This window comes from Carassius carassius, chromosome 3 (assembly GCF_963082965.1).
Source record: "Carassius carassius chromosome 3, fCarCar2.1, whole genome shotgun sequence".
Classification (NCBI taxonomy): Eukaryota; Metazoa; Chordata; class Actinopteri; order Cypriniformes; family Cyprinidae; genus Carassius; species Carassius carassius.
Window position 1 is genome coordinate 2,220,569 of NC_081757.1, and position 23,601 is coordinate 2,244,169.

The 23,601-nt window shown below is 37.2% G+C and overlaps 1 protein-coding gene across 4 annotated transcripts in view; it reads right to left on the bottom strand.

The window, feature by feature from the left end:
* The window catches only part of intu (inturned planar cell polarity protein), a 35,853-nt gene that overhangs the window by 8,220 nt on the left and 4,032 nt on the right, over positions 1-23,601 (bottom strand). For 2 of the 4 annotated variants that reach the window (XM_059524572.1, XM_059524545.1), the window contains exons 3-10: positions 21,970-22,055; positions 16,631-16,816; positions 5,653-5,771; positions 5,323-5,412; positions 4,238-4,315; positions 3,969-4,152; positions 3,750-3,803; positions 2,814-2,876 (exon numbers count right to left, since the gene is read on the bottom strand). In XM_059524572.1, coding sequence (XP_059380555.1) covers positions 2,814-2,876; positions 3,750-3,803; positions 3,969-4,152; positions 4,238-4,315; positions 5,323-5,412; positions 5,653-5,771; positions 16,631-16,816; positions 21,970-22,055 — 860 coding nt within the window. Of the gene's footprint in view, positions 1-2,813; positions 2,877-3,749; positions 3,804-3,968; positions 4,153-4,227; positions 4,316-5,322; positions 5,413-5,652; positions 5,772-16,630; positions 16,817-21,969; positions 22,056-23,601 lie in introns of all 4 variants that reach the window. The other 2 variants (XM_059524555.1, XM_059524563.1) reach the window with 2 other exon arrangements.

A 23,601-nucleotide genomic window follows, 5' to 3' on the forward strand; every position in this document is an offset into this window, starting at 1 on the left:
ATTAGTTTTGCAATTCTGACTTATAAACTTGCATTGCAAGAAACATCTCAGTTATGAATTTTTTCTCGCAATTGCGAGTTTATATCTAACAATTATTACTTTTTTCTCGCAATTGTGAATTTATATCTCACAATTCTGACATTTTTTCTCGTAACTGAGTTTATATCTCCCAATTCTGACATTATTTTTGCAACTGACTTGTTTCCTGCAATTGCAAGTTTATATCTCACAATTATGACTTTTTTCTCACACTTGCGAGTTTATCTAACAATTATGACTTTTTTCTTGTAACTGTGAGTTTATATCTCCCAATTCTGACATTAGTTTTGCCATTCTGACTTATAAACTTGCATTGCAAGAAACATCTCAGTTATGAATTTTTTCTCGCAATTGCGAGTTTATTTCTAACAATTATTACTTTTTCTTGCAATTGCAAGTTTATATCTCACAATTCTGACATTAGTTTTGCAATTCTGACTTGTTTCTTGCAATGCAAGTTTACATCTCAGAGTTATAAATTTTTTCTCGCAATTGCGAATTTATATCTCACAATTGACATTTTTCTTCTATCTGAGTTTATATCTAATAATTCTGAATTAAGTCTTGTAATCTGACATTTTTCTTGCCATTGCAAGTTAATATTTCGTAATTTTGACTTTCTTCTTGCAATTGCGAGTTTATACAACCCGAATTCCGGAAAAGTTGGGACGTTTTTTAAATTTTAATAAAATGAAAACTAAAAGACTTTCAAATCACATGAGCCAATATTTTATTCACAATAGAACATAGATAACATAGCAAATGTTTAAACTGAGAAAGTTTACAATTTTATGCACAAAATGAGCTCATTTCAATTTTGATTTCTGCTACAGGTCTCAAAATAGTTGGGACGGGGCATGTTTACCATGGTGTAGCATCTCCTTTTCTTTTCAAAACAGTTTGAAGACGTCTGGGCATTGAGGCTATGAGTTGCTGGAGTTTTGCTGTTGGAATTTGGTCCCATTCTTGCCTTATATAGATTTCCAGCTGCTGAAGAGTTCGTGGTCATCTTTGACGTATTTTTCGTTTAATGATGCGCCAAATGTTCTCTATAGGTGAAAGATCTGGACTGCAGGCAGGCCAGGTTAGCACCCGGACTCTTCTACGACGAAGCCATGCTGTTGTTATAGCTGCAGTATGTGGTTTTGCATTGTCCTGCTGAAATAAACAAGGCCTTCCCTGAAATAGACGTTGTTTGGAGGGAAGCATATGTTGCTCTAAAACCTTTATATACCTTTCAGCATTCACAGAGCCTTCCAAAACATGCAAGCTGCCCATACCGTATGCACTTATGCACCCCCCATACCATCAGAGATGCTGGCTTTTGAACTGAACGCTGATAACATGCTGGAAGGTCTCCCTCCTCTTTAGCCCGGAGGACACGGCGTCCGTGATTTCCAACAAGAATGTCAAATTTGGACTAGTCTGACCATAAAACACTATTCCACTTTGAAATAGTCCATTTTAAATGAGCCTTGGCCCACAGGACACGACAGCGCTTCTGGATCATGTTCACATATGACTTCTTTTTTGCATGATAGAGCTTTAGTTGGCATCTGCTGATGGCACGGCGGATTGTGTTTACCGACAGTGGTTTCTGAAAGTATTCCTGGGCCCATTTAGTAATGTCATTGACACAATCATGCCGATGAGTGATGCAGTGTCGTCTGAGAGCCCGAAGACCACCGGCATCCAATAAAGGTCTCCGGCCTTGTCCCTTATGCACAGAGATTTCTCCAGTTTCTCTGAATCTTTTGATGATGTTATGCACTGTAGATGATGAGATTTGCAAAGCCTTTGCAATTTGACGTTGAGGAACATTGTTTTTAAAGTTTTCCACAATTTTTTTACACAGTCTTTCACAGATTGGAGAGCCTCTGCCCATCTTTACTTCTGAGAGACTCTGCTCCTCTAAGACAAAGCTTTTATAGCTAATCATGTTACAGACCTGATATCAATTAACTTAATTAATCACTAGATGTTCTCCCAGCTGAATCTTTTCAAAACTGCTTGCTTTTTTAGCCATTTGTTGCCCCCGTGCCAACTTTTTTGAGACCTGTAGCAGGCATTAAATTTTAAATGAGCTAATTAAGTGGATAAAAGTGTACAATTTCTCAGTTTAAACATTTGCTACGTTATCTATGTTCTATTGTGAATAAAATATTGGCTCATGTGATTTGAAATTCCTTTAGTTTTCATTTTATTAAAATTTAAAAAACGTCCCAACTTTTCCGGAATTCGGGTTGTATCTCACAATTCTGACTTCTTTTCTCAGAACTGTGAGATATAAATTCACATTTGTGATTTATAAAGTGCAATAATGTAAGTTTATTATATAAGAATGCTGGTAACCAAACAGTTCACGCTAGCCATTAAAATGGGGAAAATAATGCTATGCTATGGCTACCATCAACTGTACGGTTACCAGCATTCTTCAAAACATTCTTCTTTGTTCAACATTTGAAAGAAATTCATAAAGGTGTGAAATCACTTGTGGGTCAGTATATGATGACAGTGTTTATCTCTTTAAGGAGCAACAGATGGAGACTTCACTAATCAATCCTCTTCACATCATCATTCATAATTAAAAGAGTCTCTTCAGCTGACAGCTGCATTCACAAGAAGCAGCACGTCACACTTCTGTCAAACACCTTTCAAAGATTAAACCTGAACGAGACTCCTTTACAAGCACGTTTGAGTTTCAGAAGTGACATGTGACGGTGCTTGAATAACAATGGATGATGACACATGGCTTCAGGAGGTTCATCACTCACCTTGTAAAACAGACAGGAGCCCAAGATGACGTACAGACGCCTCATGCCATAGAAATCCTCAGACTGACCGAGAGAACAGAGAGAGGCTTACTTCATACCAGTGTTACTACGTTATCATTGCTATACTATCACAGTTTATAATGGTTCAGTATTATTGGTTTTAGATTAAGTTAATGATAATAAACTTGCTTAGGACTGTACATTTATAATGAGAGATACCATTTATAACCTTTCCCTGCCGCAAACCGTACCCCTTCGTGTTGAAATTGTTAATCAGGCATTTAAAAGTATTTCCATGCAGTTTTTACAGAATAATCCAAATACAATCTGACAGACAGTAACTGAACATCAGCCATATCAGACTCATTTTACTTTTAGTTTAAGGTTTGGTGAATTTTTTCTGCGATCTTTTGCAATTTTTATTGGATTCTACACACACAATATTAATAAAATAAATTTTTTATTATTATTTATTATAATTGTAATATATTAAGTTGAGCTTTTAATATTATCTATACATTAAAAATGTATTAATATTTAAAATTATGTTTTATTTTATTTTTTCCATTTCTATTCTTTTGTGTGCTTTTGTCAATTTTAGATTTTATATTTTCTTTCAGTAACTTTTTTTTGTGCTTTAAGTTAAATAAATAAAAGTTGTCAAGGCAATACTTATAATTAGTTAACATTTTTTAAGTTCTCATTTAATATTTCTATTTAGTTTATTCAATAAATATATAAATATAGATATGCATGTTTATTTCAAGTGCCAAAACTATCTTTTAATAATTTTAGTTAAGGATAATCACTACAGTATCTCTGCAAAACACAATCTGACATCAAATCATGTACTGATTTTATTCCTTAATGTTTTCCCATAGTTATGGAGTTATGATAATAAAAATTGGGTTATCTGAGCTCAATAACTCATCTTACCATGTCACCAAAATCCGACGACTCAAAGTCTGAGAGCACAGTGTCCACTTCCACCTTGAGAAACAGCCAAAACATAATAAACACATTGATATAACACCCATATTCTACCAGTTTCATGAGGATGTTCACTGAAAGACAGCAGCATATAGATTAGGACAACATGAAGGTGAGTTACTGACAGAATTGTGTGAAATAATCCTTTAAACTAAGTAGTCACACCTTTATGTCTGCTGGTAAAGTGAGCCAGCGCACGGCTGGGAGCCCGTCTAAGAACAGGCTCCCGGAGATGTCAGGGCTGGGGGGTCTGGAGCTGTCAATCAAACGCCAGGGCTGGACGAGCTGCTGGAAGAAGAGGCAGAAGAAGTGATCCAGACGAGGAGCGTTCTCCTCCTCACAGAAGCAGCTGAAGAGAGACAAACAGAGGTTATACAGTCATCAGCTGCTGTGTCCACACACACATAACGCTCTCCAGAAATACACAGACACACCTGTCAAGAGAGCCGTGCATGACCTTGAGTGTTCGGACAAGACCCTCAATCACAGTCTGCAGATACAACAGAGGAACCCTGCGGGACAGACGCACACTACACTGAGGGACTAACACTCCAGCAATGTCTATTATTCACCGCAAAACAATAATATTACTGAAAACTCACAAAAACCACATCTCAAGGGGTTAATCCTAACTGAGAAATCATTCTAACACCAGCAACAAAAATGAGGAATTAAACAAAAACCATGATAAAAGCTGGCAATAAAATAAGAAAAGATGGAAACATGAAAACTACAATTAAATTAAACAAACTTTAAGTAATAATAATAATGATATGATTTAATATTACTGTTGTTGGTATTATTATTATAGTTAGACTACTCAATAATAGAAATATCCAAAACAACATTTCTGATGCTTTTATATGAATAAATTAAATAAAGTAAAAAACAAATATATATATATATATATATATATATATAATATATTATATATAACTAAAGCAAAACAAAAACAACACTAAAGCTAGAGATAAAATAATGGGGTTGAAAAATTAGAAGGGCTATGAAACAAACTTTTTATTACAAATAACAAATTAATACTAATATTAATAGATATTGCTGTTGTTTAACCCAAATTTAAAATGAACATAACATAACATTTTTTTAAATATCTTTTAAAAATCTAAACCAGAAATCTCATGCTTTTGTAAAATAAAATAAAATAATATAAAAAAAAGTATTCCCGATTACTTGAGAGACTTCCTGAAAGACGTCATTTTTGTGTCATTGTTCATTTTGGAGCAAAAAACAGCGATGGTCATGAACAAGCTGAACATCTGGGATCACGGATCCGGTTACTGAGATTATTGATTATTACTGATCTGATTATAAAGATCAATACCAATTACAATCACTGGAGTTATTATCTAGATTACAGATATTGGTATGCGACGGGATGATTATAGAGATTAATGTTTGGTTTTAGGAGCAGAGCTGATTATAATGACAGTTATTATAGTTATTATCTAGATTAGAGTGGGCTGTTGGCATGCGGGATGGTTATGAAGATGAGAATTACCTGCTGGCTGGTACAGCGATCACCAGCAGACTGGATCCTTCCTTCCAGTAGCCCACATGAACCAACTGCTGCTGGAGCCACAGAGACGAGCTACAGACACACACACAGCAGCAAAACACACATCTGCAGCGATTAACACTGACAGTAATCTCCAGCAGCAAATGAGAATGATTTCTGAAGATCATGTGACACTGAAGACTGGAGGAATGATGCTGGAAATACAGCTGTGCATCACAGAAATACATTACATTCACAATGAAAACAGTTATTTTAAACTGTAATAATATTTCACTGTTTTTTAAGCATTTGTGGTTAAATAAAGCCCCTCACCTGACTATCTGTCCTCCCGTGACGTTCTCCAGCATGTCACACAGCGTCAGGAAAATACCCCTCACCGCTTTCAGCTGAAGCGCGGCTTCAGACGCCGGATACTGGTACAAAATCTCCTGCTGCAGAGAAACACAGATCAGTCGAAGTCAGCTAATACTGGCCACGGACCATTTCATGGCATATGTGCATAATCATGCTAAAGCTGAATTAATCATTTATGAATTTATACATTTTTATAAAAGTATTTGAGACCATTTTGCTTAAAAGTGTTTTTCTTGTTAAATAATAATTAATATCTTAGAGAATAAATATCTTAATAAATATATTACAGAATGAACATCTCGCAAAAAAATAAAATAAAATAAAAATAAATCTGGACATTTTACCAGAAAGTGTACATTTTTTAAATAAAAATTGTAATCTTTTTTTTTTTTTATAAGATCTGATGACACTTTTGTAATAAATCCATGCAAGCACATCATATCGAATATATTAATAAAAAAATAAAAATAAAATAAGAAGCATGAATTGTTCGTAATTTAGTCGGAAGTTGGTTAAATAAATAAATAAATTACAAATAAAATATTTCAGTAAAAATCTATAAAAAATTAAAAAGTAATCAACTAATAACAAATGTAACTACAAATTAAATATTATTTTGCATAAAGAAATGTAAACTAGTTTTACTGATTTTAATTTTTAAAAATAAATATCTTAGAGAATAAATATCTTAATAAATATATTAGAGAATGAACATCTCGCTAAAAAATAAAATAAAAAATAAATAAATGTGAACATTTTACCAGAAAGTGTAATTTTTTTAAATATATATATTTTTTTTTATAAGATCTGATGACACTTTTGTAACAATGCCATGCAAGCACATCATATAGAATATATTAATAAATAAAATAAAAATAAAATAGAATAAAAAAAATTAGGAATTGTTCATAATTGAGTCGGAAGTTGGTTAAATAAATAAATTTATTAAAAATAAAATATTACAAATTTTAAGAAGTTTGAATTGTTCATAAGGTTAGGAACATGTATTGAGTAAATTTGGTACAATAAAATAAGAGAACATCACTTACATTAAATTAAAAATAAAACTTTTTTTGAAGACGCCTAGATTGTTCATAAAACTAGGAACATGTAAATCAGCCATCTTTCGTAAGTTATGTTCTTCTTTGTCGAAACACAATGACTTTAAATTACCGCTAGCTCACAGCTCATAACTTTGCCAAAACCCACACATGTTCCCATGAGGAGCCGCTATTCTTCTTCTGATGCGTGCGCTTCAGCAGCACGAGACGCTTGAGGTTTGTCTGCAGGAGGGAATGAAGCCGAGGGACGCTTCCTTTGTCATTTTGATTAGTATGCGGAGCAGGAACGATTCAACCTGGCAGCGCTTTCAGACCACGAGCGCTTGAGTTTGTGTGAGGCATTGAGTTCTGCTGTCCTCCTTCAAACTTAACACACACACACACACACACACACATCTCTTATCTCTTCAGTGACGCTCTAAACGCTCCCGCCAGCGATCAGAGGTGGTCGTTTTGGCTTGAGGCAGCACTGCGGCCTGTGGTTTGAGAGCAGCAGCACATAAAAACACACATTATGAACACTCAAACTCACATTAGAGCTCGGCGCGCTATCAATCACTGCAGACAGAAAGAGGTTTTTAAGTGAGTCAGAGCGCAAACACTTCCACTGAGAGAGATTTAGTGCTGCTCTGAACTATCAGCACCTGGACGGAGGCATTTACAAAAGCTGCTTCGATGGGTTCAAAACTTCAGCCTGACAGGAGCCGTCTGGGTGCCAAAAAACTGCTTCAATCGTTGTAGAGGGAGTAAATCTGTGCAAGACTAAGTCAGAGATCCTCATTCCTGCAGGGTTTATGTTTAAACATGATCCAACACACCTGGCTGCAGTTTTCAAGCAAAGCCAGAGACTCTGATAAGTTGATCTGAGTGTGATTAGTGTTATTAGATGGAGCTAAACTTCACAGGGAAGTGGCTCTGCAGAACCAGGAACAAAAAAACTGTTAAATCAAATCCAAGATTGCTGAACTAAGCTAAACTAAACTGAAATAAAGCTGCAATAAAATATCACTTCAAATTTACTTTTTAGAGCGCGTTTAAATAGAACAAAATCTAATATAAATTACAAAACAACATAGCAAAATGACTAAAACCTAAAAAAAAATGAAATTAAAGGCAAATAAAAATAATAATAAAATAATAACAAAAATTATAATAGCGCATTGTGACGATGTAGTTATATAATAAGCAATTAAATGTTCATTCATCCCAGATTATCAGTCATCTTTCATTTATAAAAAAATATCCGAGTTCATTATCCATAAAAATCAAAACAATGTGTATAGTATATGAATGTGTGGTCGTCATAAGACAGCGACGAAGACGGTGACGTTTTGGGGACAGGCCAGTTACCTTTATTTGGATGACGTGCGCTGCTCAAGGAAGTTAAGGTGGCTGCCAGAAGCAATGCATTGAGTTCACTCGCGGAGCTCCGCTCGAAGACTCCCGCGATTCATTGTTTTATCCGTGGCTTTAGGTTTCGTCTGCGTTCTAATCAACCGCGCGCTGGATCATTAAAAGGAAAGGATTGTATCCTCGTTATGGTGTGACTAGCGGATGGTCGTTGAGACGCTGCAGGGCCAACAGTACGAGACGAGTGAGCAGTTCTAAAACCCGGGCGGAATTGGCGGATTGGGAGCCTTCAGCCTGTATACTCACTGTCTGGGTAGTTTCAGAAAAACGTGGACCAGACTGTTAAAGGAAAACGGAGTCGTGAGTACACTACTAGGCCAGTTCTGGATGACTGTTTTCAAGTGATTTGACTTTTGACTTTTTTTTTTGACTGTTTTCTTTGATCGTGGAAATGTATTTATATGACTATGTGAACTATTGAACTACATGAACTAAACTGTTGGAATTACTGCTGATCTGGTAACTTGAGGTAACTTTAGGGGAAGTCGTGGCCTAATGGTTAGAGAGTCGGACTCCCAATCGAAAAGTTGTGAGTTCGAGTCCCGGGCCGGCAGGAATTGTGGGTGGGGGGAGTGCATGTACAGTTCTCTCTCCACCTTCAATACCACGACTTAGGTGCCCTTGAGCAAGGCATCGAACCCCCAACTGCTCCCCGGGCGCCGCAGCATAAATGGCTGCCCACTGCTCCGGGTGTGTGCTCACAGTGTGTGTGTGTGTGTGTGTTCACTGCTCTGTGTGTGTGCATTTCGGATGGGTTAAATGCAGAGCACAAATTCTGAGTATGGGTCACCATACTTGGCTGAATGTCACTTCACTTCACTTCACTTGAGCTTATATTGTTTGTTTTTTTGTGGCCTTTGTGGGGAACAATTTGTGAATTAATTTTTGTTTTTCTTTTTCCTATTGAACTCAAGGTCATTTTTGAGTCACTTAAAACTGTGTGGACACTTAATAATATACATATTTGAATGAATTCTAGTTGTTTGTCATATTGAATGCAGTAGTGGTCTATTTAAGAGTGTTTTTTGGGGGTATTATTGCATTGCAATTCTTTTCTCAAATAAGTGAGGGGTTTTGTGAAAGACAAACAGACTGCACAAGACCTTTGTACGTTTTTGTACTGAACTAAATTATTATAAAACCTATAAAAAACCCCCAAACCAAAGAGTGTGCGAAATCGTTACATAAAAATGGCACCCCAGATGGGACCCAAATATTAAACACTTGTGAGAAGAAAAATGCACTCAAATCAGACCTTCTTTATTTCAAATGACTAAAAACAACACCCAATTCTTCAAGCAAAATGGCTGCATCTCCAAGCAGGTCTTGCCAAGAAATGGAGGGAGCTCGTAATCAAACCCCAACCAAGATTTTTAAAGAGGATCTTATGGATGTTATGGCTTTAGATCAAGATCAATCCTTTCCTCTAAGCACCCTCCCTAGCAGCACCTTGGAAGGTTTTCAGGCCATTTCATCTCAACACACTCTGCTAGATATGGACTTAACAGGAAGTTTTGATCTCAGACCCCCAATATCACCTTCATCTCAGCCCTCCTTAGGATTAACTGGATTCATGGACACTCTGACTCTTCAGCAATTGAGTGAAATGACCAGAACACAATACCAGAGTCTAAAAGACACCTTGTTTACTGAAGTTGGAGTGCTGAAAAACATTAAGGATACTGCATCTGTGAAACAAACAACCGAAATAAAACAGCTTATGAGTAATCAGTTTGAGTATTTCAGGAAAGAGGTTAATAACATGCTGCATTGGAAACTAATGAATCATCATGCAGAGGTATTGAAGGATTTCAATACAGTCATGGAACCAATGGCTAATACTCTGGATCTCATTCAAAAGACTACTGATCAATATACTCAACAAATGAATACTTTTCTTGCTCAGACAGGTTCAAATAGTAATTTACAGAATGAACTCCACCAGTGCACACAACATTTTCATCAATTAGCTAAAGACATTGAAGCTCTCAAGTCATCACAGCAGAGTTCAGTAAAAGCCAATGTTTCTGTACCAACAATTACGTCTCCATCTGCTTCTACTGTTGTGGAAATGCCGGTGGTGAGTACTAGATTACAGCGACTCCATTCAACATTTCAAAGTGGTCTGGGTGACTCTGAGCCTAATTCCACAAGTGAAATGGTTACCACTGTTGAAGGTAGAGGACATTTTTTGGGTAAACAGCCTGTGAAAATCCAGTTCCCATGCTTTGGCCGACTAGAAGACTGTGATGATCCTTTGATCTTCCTGGAGAAATGTTATGATTTCATGGCTCTCCACCCTCTTTCTGGTGAAGAAATAATAGCAACCCTCAGGACTGTGCTCCATGGTACAGCTAGAGACTGGTGGGATGTTGCTCGACTTGAGACAAACACTTGGCAGGAGTTTGAAGCAAAGTTTCTTGCTGCCTTCTTGTCAGAAGATTACGAGGATGAGTTAGCGGAGAGAGTAAGAACACGTGTACAGCAGGAAGGTGATAGCATAAAAGATTTTGCTTACATGTACCGAGCGCTATGCAAACGATGGAAGCCACAAATTGAAGAGGATGAAGTTAGTAAGTTGATCTTGAAGAACATCAATCCTCAGATGGCAAGTCAGCTTCGAAGTAATGGAGTTACTTCTGTTGATGGTCTAGTCCGTCTTGGGCAACAGTTGGAAAAAGACAAGGAAAACCAATTGCAGTATGAACAACGGAAAAAACCTTGGAAACTTAAAATAAGTAATCCTGCTCCAAGTCAGTTGGCAAACCCTGTACCAGCTTCAGTATCACAGGACTCCACTAAATCTCCCTTCTGTTGGCGGTGTAAAGGACCTCACGCTCCGAATTCTTGTCCTCAGAGTGGGCCTGTTAAGAATAAAAACTATAAAGGTCAGCAAGGTCCAAATCCTGTTAAAGGTAACCATGATAATCATCCAACTGTTAGCACTGTCACTCATATGGAGCCTGTATACTCACCTGCTCATCCTTTCTCCACCTCTCTACCTCAGCAGTTGATTGTTCCTGTAAATATTGACTCTTGGCAAGGCCAAGCTTTGGTTGACACAGGATCGTCATATACACTGTTAAATGAGAAATTGTGGGCAACCATGGGTTATCACACTCAACAGCTCAGACCCTGGACTGAGGGTCCCATTTATCTGGCTGATGGAGGAGCTCGGCAACCATTAGGATGGGGTGAAATACAAATTGCAGTACAAACATTAACTGTTCCCTTACCAGTGGTTGTCCTAGCCCCACAAATGCTTGCCTTTCCTGTTGTGTTGGGTTTAGACTATCTTTTCTTCAGTGGGCTGCAAATGGACATCTGGAACAATGTTTATTGGTTTCATCCTGATCAAAAATATTCTTTTCTGAAAAATGAAGCTCACTTCCATGAATGGCATAATTCTTCCCCTCTTGCTCTTTTTTCTGCGCTTCCCCCTGGTACCACAAAAGAAAAACCAAACCCTCTGAATGTAGCGTGCCAAAACACCTGCCTAGATGAGAGAGGAAAGGAGCGTTTTCTGATCCAACTCAAACAGAATTCTGATGTCTGCACAGAGGTTTTGGGTAAAACAAGTGTTTTGACACACAAAGTTTATGTTACCCAAGATGTTCCTATAAGACAAAAGCCTTATCGTGTTTCTCCTACGAAACAGAAGGTCATCAAACAACTGATTGATGAGATGTTAGCTGCTGATGTCATCGAGCCTTCCTCCTCCGCATGGTCTTCTCCAGTGGTATTGATTCCCAAAAAAACGGGTGGTTACCGTTTCTGCGTGGACTACCGAAAGGTAAATTCAGTCTCTCAATCAGATGCCTATCCACTTCCTACAATTCAGGAAATTCTGGAGTCCTTGAGTGGTGCTGTTGTTTTTTCCACCCTGGATCTCAACAGTGGATATTGGCAGGTTCAAATGGAAGAGGAAAGTCGAGATAAAACTGCCTTCATTTGCAATCAGGGGTTATTTAATTTCAAGGTCATGGCTTTTGGTCTCAAAAATGCACCAGCGACCTTCCAGCGGTTGATGGAGAGAGTCCTGGGAGAGCTACATCGAAAGAACTGTTTCGTCTACTTAGACGATATAATTATATACTCTTCATCAATGGAACAGCACTTCCAGGACATCCAGGCTGTTTTGGATAAATTGAAAGAGGCAAACCTGACTGTTAATATGAAGAAAACACATTTCTTCCGTACTTCTCTGAAGTTTCTTGGCCATATTGTGTCTAATACAGGTATCACGGCAGATCCAGAGAAAACCAGAGCAGTCCAAGATTTTCCTGTGCCAAAGAACATAAAGGAAGTCCAGAGATTTCTAGGCATGGCTGGTTGGTATCATAGGTTTGTACCACACTTCTCGCAAGTGGCTGAACCCCTGTATGCCTTAAAAAGGAAAGGTGTCAAATTCTTTTGGACTTCGCAATGTCAAACTTCCTTCCAAGCTCTGAAACAGCTCCTTGTGTCTCCACCTGTGTTGGGACATCCTAATCTGAATCTACCATTTGTCATCTACACTGATGCCAGTGAGGTCGGCTTAGGAGCTGTTCTCGTGCAGCAAACAGGACTGGGCACTGAGGAAGTCCTGGCATTTGCCAGTCGTACATTAAATCCGGCAGAAAGAAATTACACGACCACCGAGCAAGAATGTTTGGCAGTCGCGTGGGCCCTCGAAAAATGGAGGTACTACTTGGAAGGAAAATTCTTCACAGTCATTACTGATCACTCTTCCTTGATGTGGGTCTTCAAAACACAGAAACCTAACACTCGTCTAATTCGGTGGGCTCTTCGACTCCAGGAATTCAACTTCACAGTGGAGTATAGGAAGGGGAAGTATAATACGGTTCCTGATGCATTGTCTCAAGCTCCTGTTGACATTAATGAACCGGGCCTTCTAACTTGTTCCACTGCTTTATCTCTGAAGTCGAAGGGGAAACCCGAGAAAACAGAGGATCTGCCAATCACCGATTATGACATCTGGAAAGCACAGCAGACGGATCCAGACATTCACCATCTGTACGAACAAATAGTGGAATCAGGAGAAATCACTGTCAATTCCTCTACCAAATTTTCCATATTAGAGGGTAAAGTCTACAGAGTTGTCCAGTTTCCACACAAAATTGTGTACCAAGTTTACATACCAAAACCTCTCCGATCTCAGTTACTCCAGGTTCTTCATGAAGACCCTCTTGCTGGTCATCTTGGCAGATTCAAAACATTCAAAAGGTTGCAAGCTTTGGTGTACTGGCCTAACTTGAACCAAGATGTCAAAGAGTTTGTACAAAACTGTCCCATTTGTCAACGTTACAAGCCTGAATGTCGTCGAATTCCCGGCCTCTTGCAACAAACCATTGTACAACGTCCATGGGAAATGCTGGGAGTGGATTTGATGGGGCCATTCCCCAGGAACTCCTCTGGGAATGTTTTTCTGATAGTTTTTGTGGACTACTATTCTCGTTGGATTGAGCTTTTTAGTCTACGCAAGGCCACAGCTGAAACTGTCTCAAAGATACTCATCAGAGAAATACTTACCTGATGGGGGGTCCCAGATTACATCTTGTCTGATCAAGGATCACAGTTTGTCTCCTCCGTGTTCCAGGAGCTCTGTGAAAAATGGAACATCGGACGCAAAATGACAACTGCCTACCATCCACAGACAAATCTCACTGAAAGAGTGAACCGTACACTCAAAACGATAGTGGCCTCGTTTGTCAGTGACAATCATAAACATTGGGACAAGTTCCTACCAGAGTTCAGATTTGCTCTTAATTCTGCCGTCCATGAGTCCACAGGAGTTACACCAGCGGAGTTGAACCTCAACCACGAGATGTGTCTCCTGATGATTCTTGCTATGACAAATTGGCAGAATTAAATAAAATGAAGGAGTATGTTGAGAAGAAACTTCATTCAGCACGTCAACGTCAAAAACGTAACTATGACAAAAATCGGAGAGAAGTGTTGTATGAGGAGAAGGACCGAGTCTGGATGCGCTCTCACCCTTATTCCAAGGCAATTAAGTTTTTTTTTTTTTTGCTCCAAAATGGCAAGGCCCCTACAGGATAGTCCAGAAATTAGGACCTCTGAACTATGAAATCGTCCTGGAGGACACTGGAGAAGACTTAAGAGTGGTACACGTCTCTAGGCTCAAACCTTGCTTCCCCTCTGCACGAGAACTTGAAACACAACAACAACATCTATTACTAGAAATCTTTAAGGAGGACAGTGATGAGGAGGAGTTTCTTGGATTTACTGAGAAAAATATTGAAGACATATAATTTGACGCCTTACCCTAATGGCCGGCTTTTCTTAAAGACGGGGGAGTGTGACGATGTAGTCATATAATAAGCAATTAAATGTTCATTCATCCCAGATTATCAGTCATCTTTCATTTATAAAAAAATATCCGAGTTCATTATCCATAAAAATCAAAACATATGTGTATAGTATATGAATGTGTGGTCGTCATAAGACAGCGACGAAGACGGTGACGTTTTGGGGACAGGCCAGTTACCTTTATTTGGATGACGTGCGCTGCTCAAGGAAGTTAAGGTGGCTGCCGGAAGCAATGCATTGAGTTCACTCGCGGAGCTCCGCTCGAAGACTCCCGCGATTCATTGTTTTATCCGTGGCTTAAGGTTTCGTCTGCATTCTAATCAACCGCGCACTGGATCATTAAAAGGAAAGGATTGTATCCTCGTTATGGTGTGACTAGCGGATGGTCGTTGAGACGCTGCAGGGCTAACAGTACGAGACGAGTGAGCAGTTCTAAAACCCGGGCGGAATTGGCGGATTGGGAGCCTTCAGCCTGTATACTCACTGTCTGGGTAGTTTCAGAAAAACGTGGACCAGACTGTTAAAGGAAAACGGAGTCGTGAGTACACTACTAGGCCAGTTCTGGATGACTGTTTTCAAGTGATTTGACTTGACTTTTTTTTTTGACTGTTTTCTTTGATCGTGGAAATGTATTTATATGACTATGTGAACTATTGAACTACATGAACTAAACTGTTGGAATTACTGCTGATCTGGTAACTTGAGCTTATATTGTTTGTTTTTTTGTGGCCTTTGTGGGGAACAATTTGTGAATTAATTTTTGTTTTTCTTTTTCCTAATCAACTCAAGGTCATTTTTGAGTCACTTAAAACTGTGTGGACACTTAATAATATACATATTTGAATGAATTCTAGTTGTTTGTCATATTGAATGCAGTAGTGGTCTATTTAAGAGTGTTTTTGGGGGTATTATTGCATTGCAATTCTTTTCTCAAATAAGTGAGGGGTTATGTGAAAGACAAACAGACTGCACAAGACCTTTGTACGTTTTTGTACTGAACTAAATTAATGACAGTAAACCTGTCTGGCACCCCAGCATAAAAAACCCCAAACCAAAGAGTGTGCGAAATCGTTACAGCATGAATAATACTAAAATATCGCTTTCCTGTACTGACTGAATGGCACATTTCAGTAAAATATTACTTTAAAAAAATAACAAAAGTAATCAAAATGAAATATTATTTTGCATAAACAAATTTGAGCTAGTTTCTACAGATTTTAATTTAAAATTGCATTGTAATTTGCAATATACTTTATTACAAAAATATTACAAGAATATTTATCATTAAATAACAAAGCAAAGTTATGAAAGAAAAACATTTATGCTCATTTAAATAGAAATAAATATTTAATTATGATAAATATTTAAGAAATAACTGTAAATTGTTTAATGTTTCATATTTAAATGTTATTATATTTTAATGAATTACAACAATATAATTTCACTCTTTTACAGTTTCAGTAACTTATTACGTTCTATATATATATATATATATATATATATATATATTCTATTTGTTTACAATATTTTTATCATGTTTAATATATTTTTAGATTGTGATTATTGTTTTTAAGGACAAAATGTGTTTAACTGTCTTGAAAAAAATAACTGTATAATACAAAAAAAAAAAAAAACACATGAATGCCTTTAAATATATTTCTAACTACAATTTTCTCATTTTACATATATTTTTTTGTTTTTCTAGACATGCTCTGTGCAGGTTTTGTGAAAGTCGTCCTGCTGCATTTCCGCCAATCGTAACTTCTCATTCACATTTTGCTTCTCTTTATGAAATGAGTAATTCAAGCCCTTAAAAAGAAAACTTTCCAAAGTGCTGCCGAGTGTTTTTTCTCTCTGATGGGAACGCGGCGTCTTGCAGTGAATTATTCAGCCAGGCGCAGGCAAACGTCTCGCTCTCTTCTCCTGTTTCCTCACAGCAGAGCCATTCATGCTCAATCCTGACTGATTTCACTGGGGAAACTCATGGATGTTGATGGATTAAGCGCTGAATAAATCCACACACTGCTGCTTTAGCTCTGACCAGTTCTCACAAGCTGAACATGACATTTGTAATGCAATCAAAGAGAATCCCAGAACACCGTGTTCCTCTGAATGAAGTCAAAAGGACTGACCTCGTCCTGCGGCGAATCGGAGTCCAGTTTGAGCGAGAGGTACATGACGATGTGTGGGACATGTGCGATGGACATCTGGAGCTCGACGGTGTCCTCGCCCCACAGCAGACGCACCAGCTGACTGACCACAGGAGCCGCTTTAGCTCTGCTCCCGGCGGGACAGACCGTCTCCAGAGTCAACCTCACCTGAGAAACACAGAGGAACAACCTCAAATAAACACTGTGAAGATGACAGGACAATAATACAGCTACACTGAGAAGAGCCTACAAAACAGCAACTGAACTGCATGTGTCTTAGTGTGAAATGAAATGATCTATAAAGTAATATATTATATTTTATATATTTAAACATATTGCAAGAATTAATGTTACACTCACACACTCATGTTTGCTTCTGTGGATAGTGGGGACTTTGCACAGACTTCTGATACTTTTATTACTTTTGCACCAGTGCAAACCATCTTTTGGCGTCAAAATAGTACTGTCAGGTTTTTCTAAAGACGAATATGAATATGCATTACTGAATATGCATTTGTAGGCTTTTCCCTTTCAGTCAGCCCCAGCGGTTATGGAAGGAGAGAATTAAAATGAATTACGAAACGCGATTTACTAACTTTCAAACTCGTTAAATTACTGGTATTTGCGCCATTATCGAACACCCCAAAAAAAGCATGTCTTAAACTATTTTTTTGCGCTTGAAATATAATATTTTAGAATACATTTTTTCTATTAAAGGGTCATACGTACATTATGTGGAAAATAATGTGTTTTTTGTTTTACCTTAAGCAGCATAAACATTTCATTACACCAAATACACAAAATAATGTTCTTTTTTAGCAACGTCATATGACCCCTTTAAATATGTATTAATTTATAATAATTTTACTGTATTACATGAACAAAAGGCATACATGACGGCATTAAAAATGTCTGTAAAACTAAAGGATAAAGGATGGTCATTAACTAACTAATGTCAAATTCTTGCTTTTATTTTCTTACAGTGTCAGAAACCGTTCACTTCAGCATGAACATTGGAAAGATGACAAGAAATGATGGTTCTTTCAGATCACCGATTTTATTTTACTCACTCGCCAACAACTTTTTCTTTTGCACCAAGGTTAAGCAAAATAATAGAGCACATTGAGCACAGCGGTATAATAATGGTTGTTATTGCCAGGGTTGTATTACTTGGCATAAATAAGTATAACTTATATATTTGGTGCAACAGCCTGACATCAAGCTTCACTTAAATAAATAACCTCAGAAAGGCTGAATGATGATGGTGTAAAGAGATGTGGTTGTGTAAAAAGAGATTCGTTGCTTCAGTAATTCAGAAACATAAACCGTTAGTAATACAGTGCCATTCCTCCACATCTGATCTCTTTGTGTCTGATTTCTCACATGCAAAATTATTTTGAAAGTGGCATTTGTAATGTTACAAAAGATGTCCTTTTGAAATCCGTTTCCACAAAATTATGAAGCAGCACAACTGTTTTCAACATTGATGATAATCAGAAAAGCAAATCAGCATATCAGAATGATTTCTGAAGGACCGTGTGCACAGAAGACTGGAGAAATGATGCTGAAAATACAGCTTTGATCACAGGAATAAACTGCATTTTAAAATAAAAAGAAACCAGCTATTTTAAACTGTAATAATAATTCACACTCTCACCGTTTTTCCTAAATGTTTCATCAAATAAATGCATCCTTGTTGAGCAGAGGACCTGAAGCATTCAATGCACAAATAAGATTCAAGATTCAAGATAAACATGTTGCTCCAAAGTCAGCCACATATTGTTAGTAAAAAACAAACCGTAGCTTTCTAAGATTGTGCAGATCATAAAAGCCATGCACTCAGAGATCAAGGAGAGCAGCAGCTCACAGAAAGCGGCGTATTCACTCCCACACGGCTGTTTAACATGCAGAGCCGAGCACACATGAGTGTCTGCTGACCGCAAACATCTGGACGTAGCGCTGAGCGGGAAAACCATGGCAGTCTGTCATTAGAGCGACCTCACAGTCACATCACACACCTCATCTGTCAGGCATCTCTGGATAAAAGCGGCTGCTAAATGAACAAATGTAAATGTATGATGTCTTCATAGAGTAGGCCCAAAAGAGGTCTGACTTTTAAGAGCTATTATTAAAAAAAGTGTTATAAAAAAAACTGTATTTCATTTGATACTTGCATTACTGTAAGATTTTGTAATGTTTTGAAAGAAGTCTCTTCTGCTTACCAGGGCTGCAAGTCTTTCAATTTAAATTTTATACAATTTAAAATTTTAATTCAAATTCTAAAATATATTTTCTTCATGTGAAGGCAAAGCTTAATTCATTTGATCAAAAATACACTATAAAAATCTGAAATCAATGTCAATTTTATTTTCATATTTTCCATTCATCAGATTATTTTGACCAATTTCAACTTCATTTATTAATTAACACCTTGGCCTTAATTTTTTAAGTCAGTTTAATATCATTCAAGTTAAAATAACTTGTCCAGCCAGTTTGATTATGAATGTTTTAAATTAAAGAAAGCGTAATGTACAGTAAAAACTGTAACAATAATTATCATTTTTAAAAAATATTATTACAATTTAAAATATCAGTTTTCTATTTCAATGATTTAAAATCTAATTTATTCCTGTGATGCGCAGCTGAATTGTCAGCATCATTACTCCAGTCTTCAGTGTCACATGATCTTCAGAAATCATTCAACATTTCTTACTATTATCAATGTTGAAAACGTGTGATGCTTAATGTTTTGTGAAAACTTTATTCTAGATTCTTTGATGAGTAGATAGTTCAAAAGAACAGTATTTATTTGAAATAGAAATCACTGACAATGTTATAAATGCCTATTTCTATCAGTTTAATGCATCCTTTCTATAAAACCATTACTTTCAAAGAAAAAACAAAAAAAACAATCTGACCCTGTTTTGGTGTCCAAAGAAAGGCTGCTGTCAGTGGACATAATGGTTTTGTTCCTGTGGTTTAGTAACTCTTTGGGTCAGTTTTCACATTGAAAGTCAAAGATCAAGCAACTTTTACCTCATAATTTCACCAGCCGAGGCAAAGCTCATTTTAAAATCTTGGCAAGCCTTTTGAAACCTCACAAGAGCACAGTTCCTCTACCCTAATATCATAATAGTCTCGCCTGTCCCATTTTGTCCTGCGGTGTAATTTGCTATCGGTTCTCGTCCTTTAATCACTTTCTCCCTCTCTCCTCTCCACAGGATAATGGCTCTTTTCCTGTGGCCTACAAAAACAAGCGTTACCATAACCGCCGTCGCTGCCGGGCGACGCAACTCTGTAATTACCACATTCCTCTTTCAGCCAACTGAGTGCACAAAACCAGCTTGAGAAGTGATCAAATGGAAAGCATTCGCAGAAAGAAGCGGCGTGCAGAAAAACATGGCTGCAGACCGTCAGTGTTTGACTGAACTCAACATCTTCTGTGAGTGACGCTTGCTTGTGAGAAACTCATCCACACATTTAAAAAATAAAGGGTTTTTATTGGCATCTATGGTTCCGTGAAGATCTTTGAACAAGCTTTCCAATGCAAAGGCTCTTTATGGTAGATATAGTAGATTTTTTACATGTTCTTAACTTGAAGAAATATGGCTCTTTAAAGAACGGTTCAAAGGTTCTTTACAGAGCCAAAATGATTAATCAATGGAATTACTGAAATACCCATTTTGGGACCTTTTTTTTTTAAGAGTGCATGGCAAAAAAAGGACTTTTTTGACGAGTAAATATGACTAAAAAGCCTAAAAACACTACTTAAGATGTTGGTTTGTGTAAGAGCATCTTTCACAGGAGTGTATGATGACTTTCTGCAATGGATTTGTTTCAAACTAGTTAAAAACCAGACTCTTCTGTTCACCAAGGCTGCTTTCATTTGATCAAAAAAACTGTGAAATATACCTGAAGTATTATTACAATTTATAATAACTGATTTCTATTTTTTCAATTTTTTAAAACATAATTTATTCCTGTGATCAAAGTTGAAATTTCAGCATTGCTCCAGTATTCAGTGTCACATGATCCTTTAGAAATATGATATACTGGTTTCCTGCTCAAGAAACATTTCTGATTACTATCAATGTTGAAAACCATTTTGCTGCTTTATATATATGTGGAAAACTTTTTTATCAGGATACTTCAAAAAGGTTCAAAAGAACAGCATTTATTTGATGAGGTAAATCATGTCACATCACTTTTGATTAATTGAATGCAACCCTGATGAATGAAGGTCTGAAAAAAATTATATTCTGATCTCTATATATGGCTCAAAACTCTCATCTAAGAAAAAAATCTTAAAACTGATCCATCAATCTCGTTCATGATTGCATGAATTGTGCGTGACACATTACATGACAAAAAGTTGAGCAGTTGAGGTTATCGTTTTAAACATGCATTTCTGAAATTAAAAATATGGTTTTTGCAACTGTTTTAGTTTATATACTTTAACTTCAAACACCAGTTGATTTGAGTTTAGAGCTCATTTACAGTGTGCATTCAGACTTCACACAGCTTCTGGCTTTAGGGTTTAGTTGAAGTGATTTGGGTCGAAATCAGTAACTATTTTAAGTGGAAAATAAAATTTAAAACTGCAAACTTATCCAACATTTTGCAACAAGCAACAGCCAATCCGACCCAAAGAGATCAGAGGCAGCTTACGACATGAGGAAACTATCAAAGCTTAATGCACATCGACAGTCCATTTGTCTTGTTTATGACAAGATTACCACCAATATTTCAGCATGCACATTTAACCAAATTAGGTTAAACTCTTAACAATTTGCAGAATTATTTGTTAAATGTAAAAAATACTGTTAGTCTGGAGGGTTTTCTGGAAAAGAGCGCTTACTCGCAAGCCCAAGAGGCACAGACCAGAAACCAAAACCGCTTTTAGAAAGTGCTCATCTGAAACGATTATGTCTTGTTAAAAAACTCTCTAATTTCAAGCCAATTAAGTCAAATTAATCCCTTAAAAACAGACGTCAGATCTCAAAATGTAGAGTTGACCTGATGTGCTCTCAGCGTTTGTGAGTTTAGGGGAGGTCTGCGGGCAGGAAAACTAAGCGTTTGTCTTACGAGTGGTGAAAAGCATCTGAGATTTAAAGTTTTTCTCTGCTTTCATCCTTATATTTACCTCAGGGTTGAACTATTTGACTGCTGCAGTCAACTACAGAGCCAAACAAACATTGTGAGCTATACTTTTGTTCATTTTCATTGTTCAAACTTCAAAAAGACTTTGGCTCATTGTTTCAAGCATTTAGTCTTAGAAAGATGCTAATTTGCAAGGAAAAGACACAAAAACTTGCACTTACCTGTGTGGGGCCTGGTATACATGACAAAACCCTCTCAATGTTTTCTGAAGTAACATCCACATCGTCCACAGCAACCAGGGCATCACCTACAGAAAACATGAAAAACTAACATCTGCAACTTGTGGCCTGATTCTCCAGTGTGCAAACAACTTAGGAAAATGATATCTCTATCACAAGATAAAAACAAATGCACATCAAACAGCGCCTCCACCTGCCTTCGGTAGATTTGCACACTCTTCCCTTTGCGGCATGCAAAGATTTATTCAGTTATTTCAGATAAACGGTCTAATTGCTTTAGTATGGACGGGCGTTTGAGAAACAATCGTAAAAAGCTGCTGGGGAAAGAGTTTTCGGGGTGGTGTAACTCGTTTGGAATTTCTTTGGTCTGTTTTGGGTAGAAAATGACTGTGGGTTCCCCTTGAATGTCGCTTTAGGACATCAACAGAAAAACATTCACTGTAAATATACAGCGCAATTGAAAAAACAGCTTCCAATTGTATGATTTCATTACCAAATTTGCTAGGGACATAAAACTAGAGTGTTTAACAGGCAGTCGTGAGAGAGAATATGAGTAAAACCAACCACAGCACCAAGCTGTAACTTGACTATACATGTAATTTGACTTAACAGATTAAAAAATAGCTTTTTTTGTAGGAAACTCACCAGGTAGTTTCCAATAAGTTTGCTAAGAAGTTAATTAATTGATCTGAGAGACACCCATTTGTACAAATTGGTACGTATCTGCCAAACACAATGTCCAAACATAACGAAACTTGAAACATGCTGACCACAGGTCATTTTGAGGACACACACCAAATTTCGTCCAATTTCACCAATAGGGGGCACTAAAACTGAAAAACTAGTGATGTATGCTTTCAAAATAGTAATGTGTCGTTCGTGAACGAATCGTTCTTTTTTAACGAATCTTTTAGGTGAACGAATCGTTCTCTTTCATGCAATCCACTGACTCATATTTCTCGTTCACTGAAGTTCCTTCCTCCACAGCAGCGCGGCTCTATAAGCAGCTCATGCACAGCTCAGTGAACCGAGTGGCTCCCTGAACTGTTTCATCCTGTCAAAGAGTTACTCAACCTCGAGCCAATAGCCTTCGAGTATGAGATGTGACAGAGTATGTGATTTGTTGAATGTGGTGAACGAATACGCCCTTCAATGAATGAGTTTCATATGAGTCTGAACGAGATCTAGAGATCTTATCGTTCGTGAATGAAGTGACTGACTGGTACACATGAGAGTAAACTGGTTTAGTCTGCCATTTAGCGTTTCAATCTCGCAAAATGCAAAGCGCAGTTACAGGTACTGTGCACATACGCTTTACGTTTTCATATTTAGCATACAGAACTCCACTTTTAATCCCCGATTTATGAATGTGAATATATAATATACAAACTGTCTGACCAAACAATTAAAATGCTAATTAGGCAAGAAAACCTCGTGCTTTGTTCATCTGAACAACTTAATTAGATTTCATATATTGAATGCGATTATGCACACATTTTAATAAAGCCAGATCAGTTTTTGTAACAAGTGAATACGTTCGTTGACTTAAGATATAACACATCATACACTCTTTTTTGCAACCTGCTGGCATATTTTGTGTAATACGAAGAAATG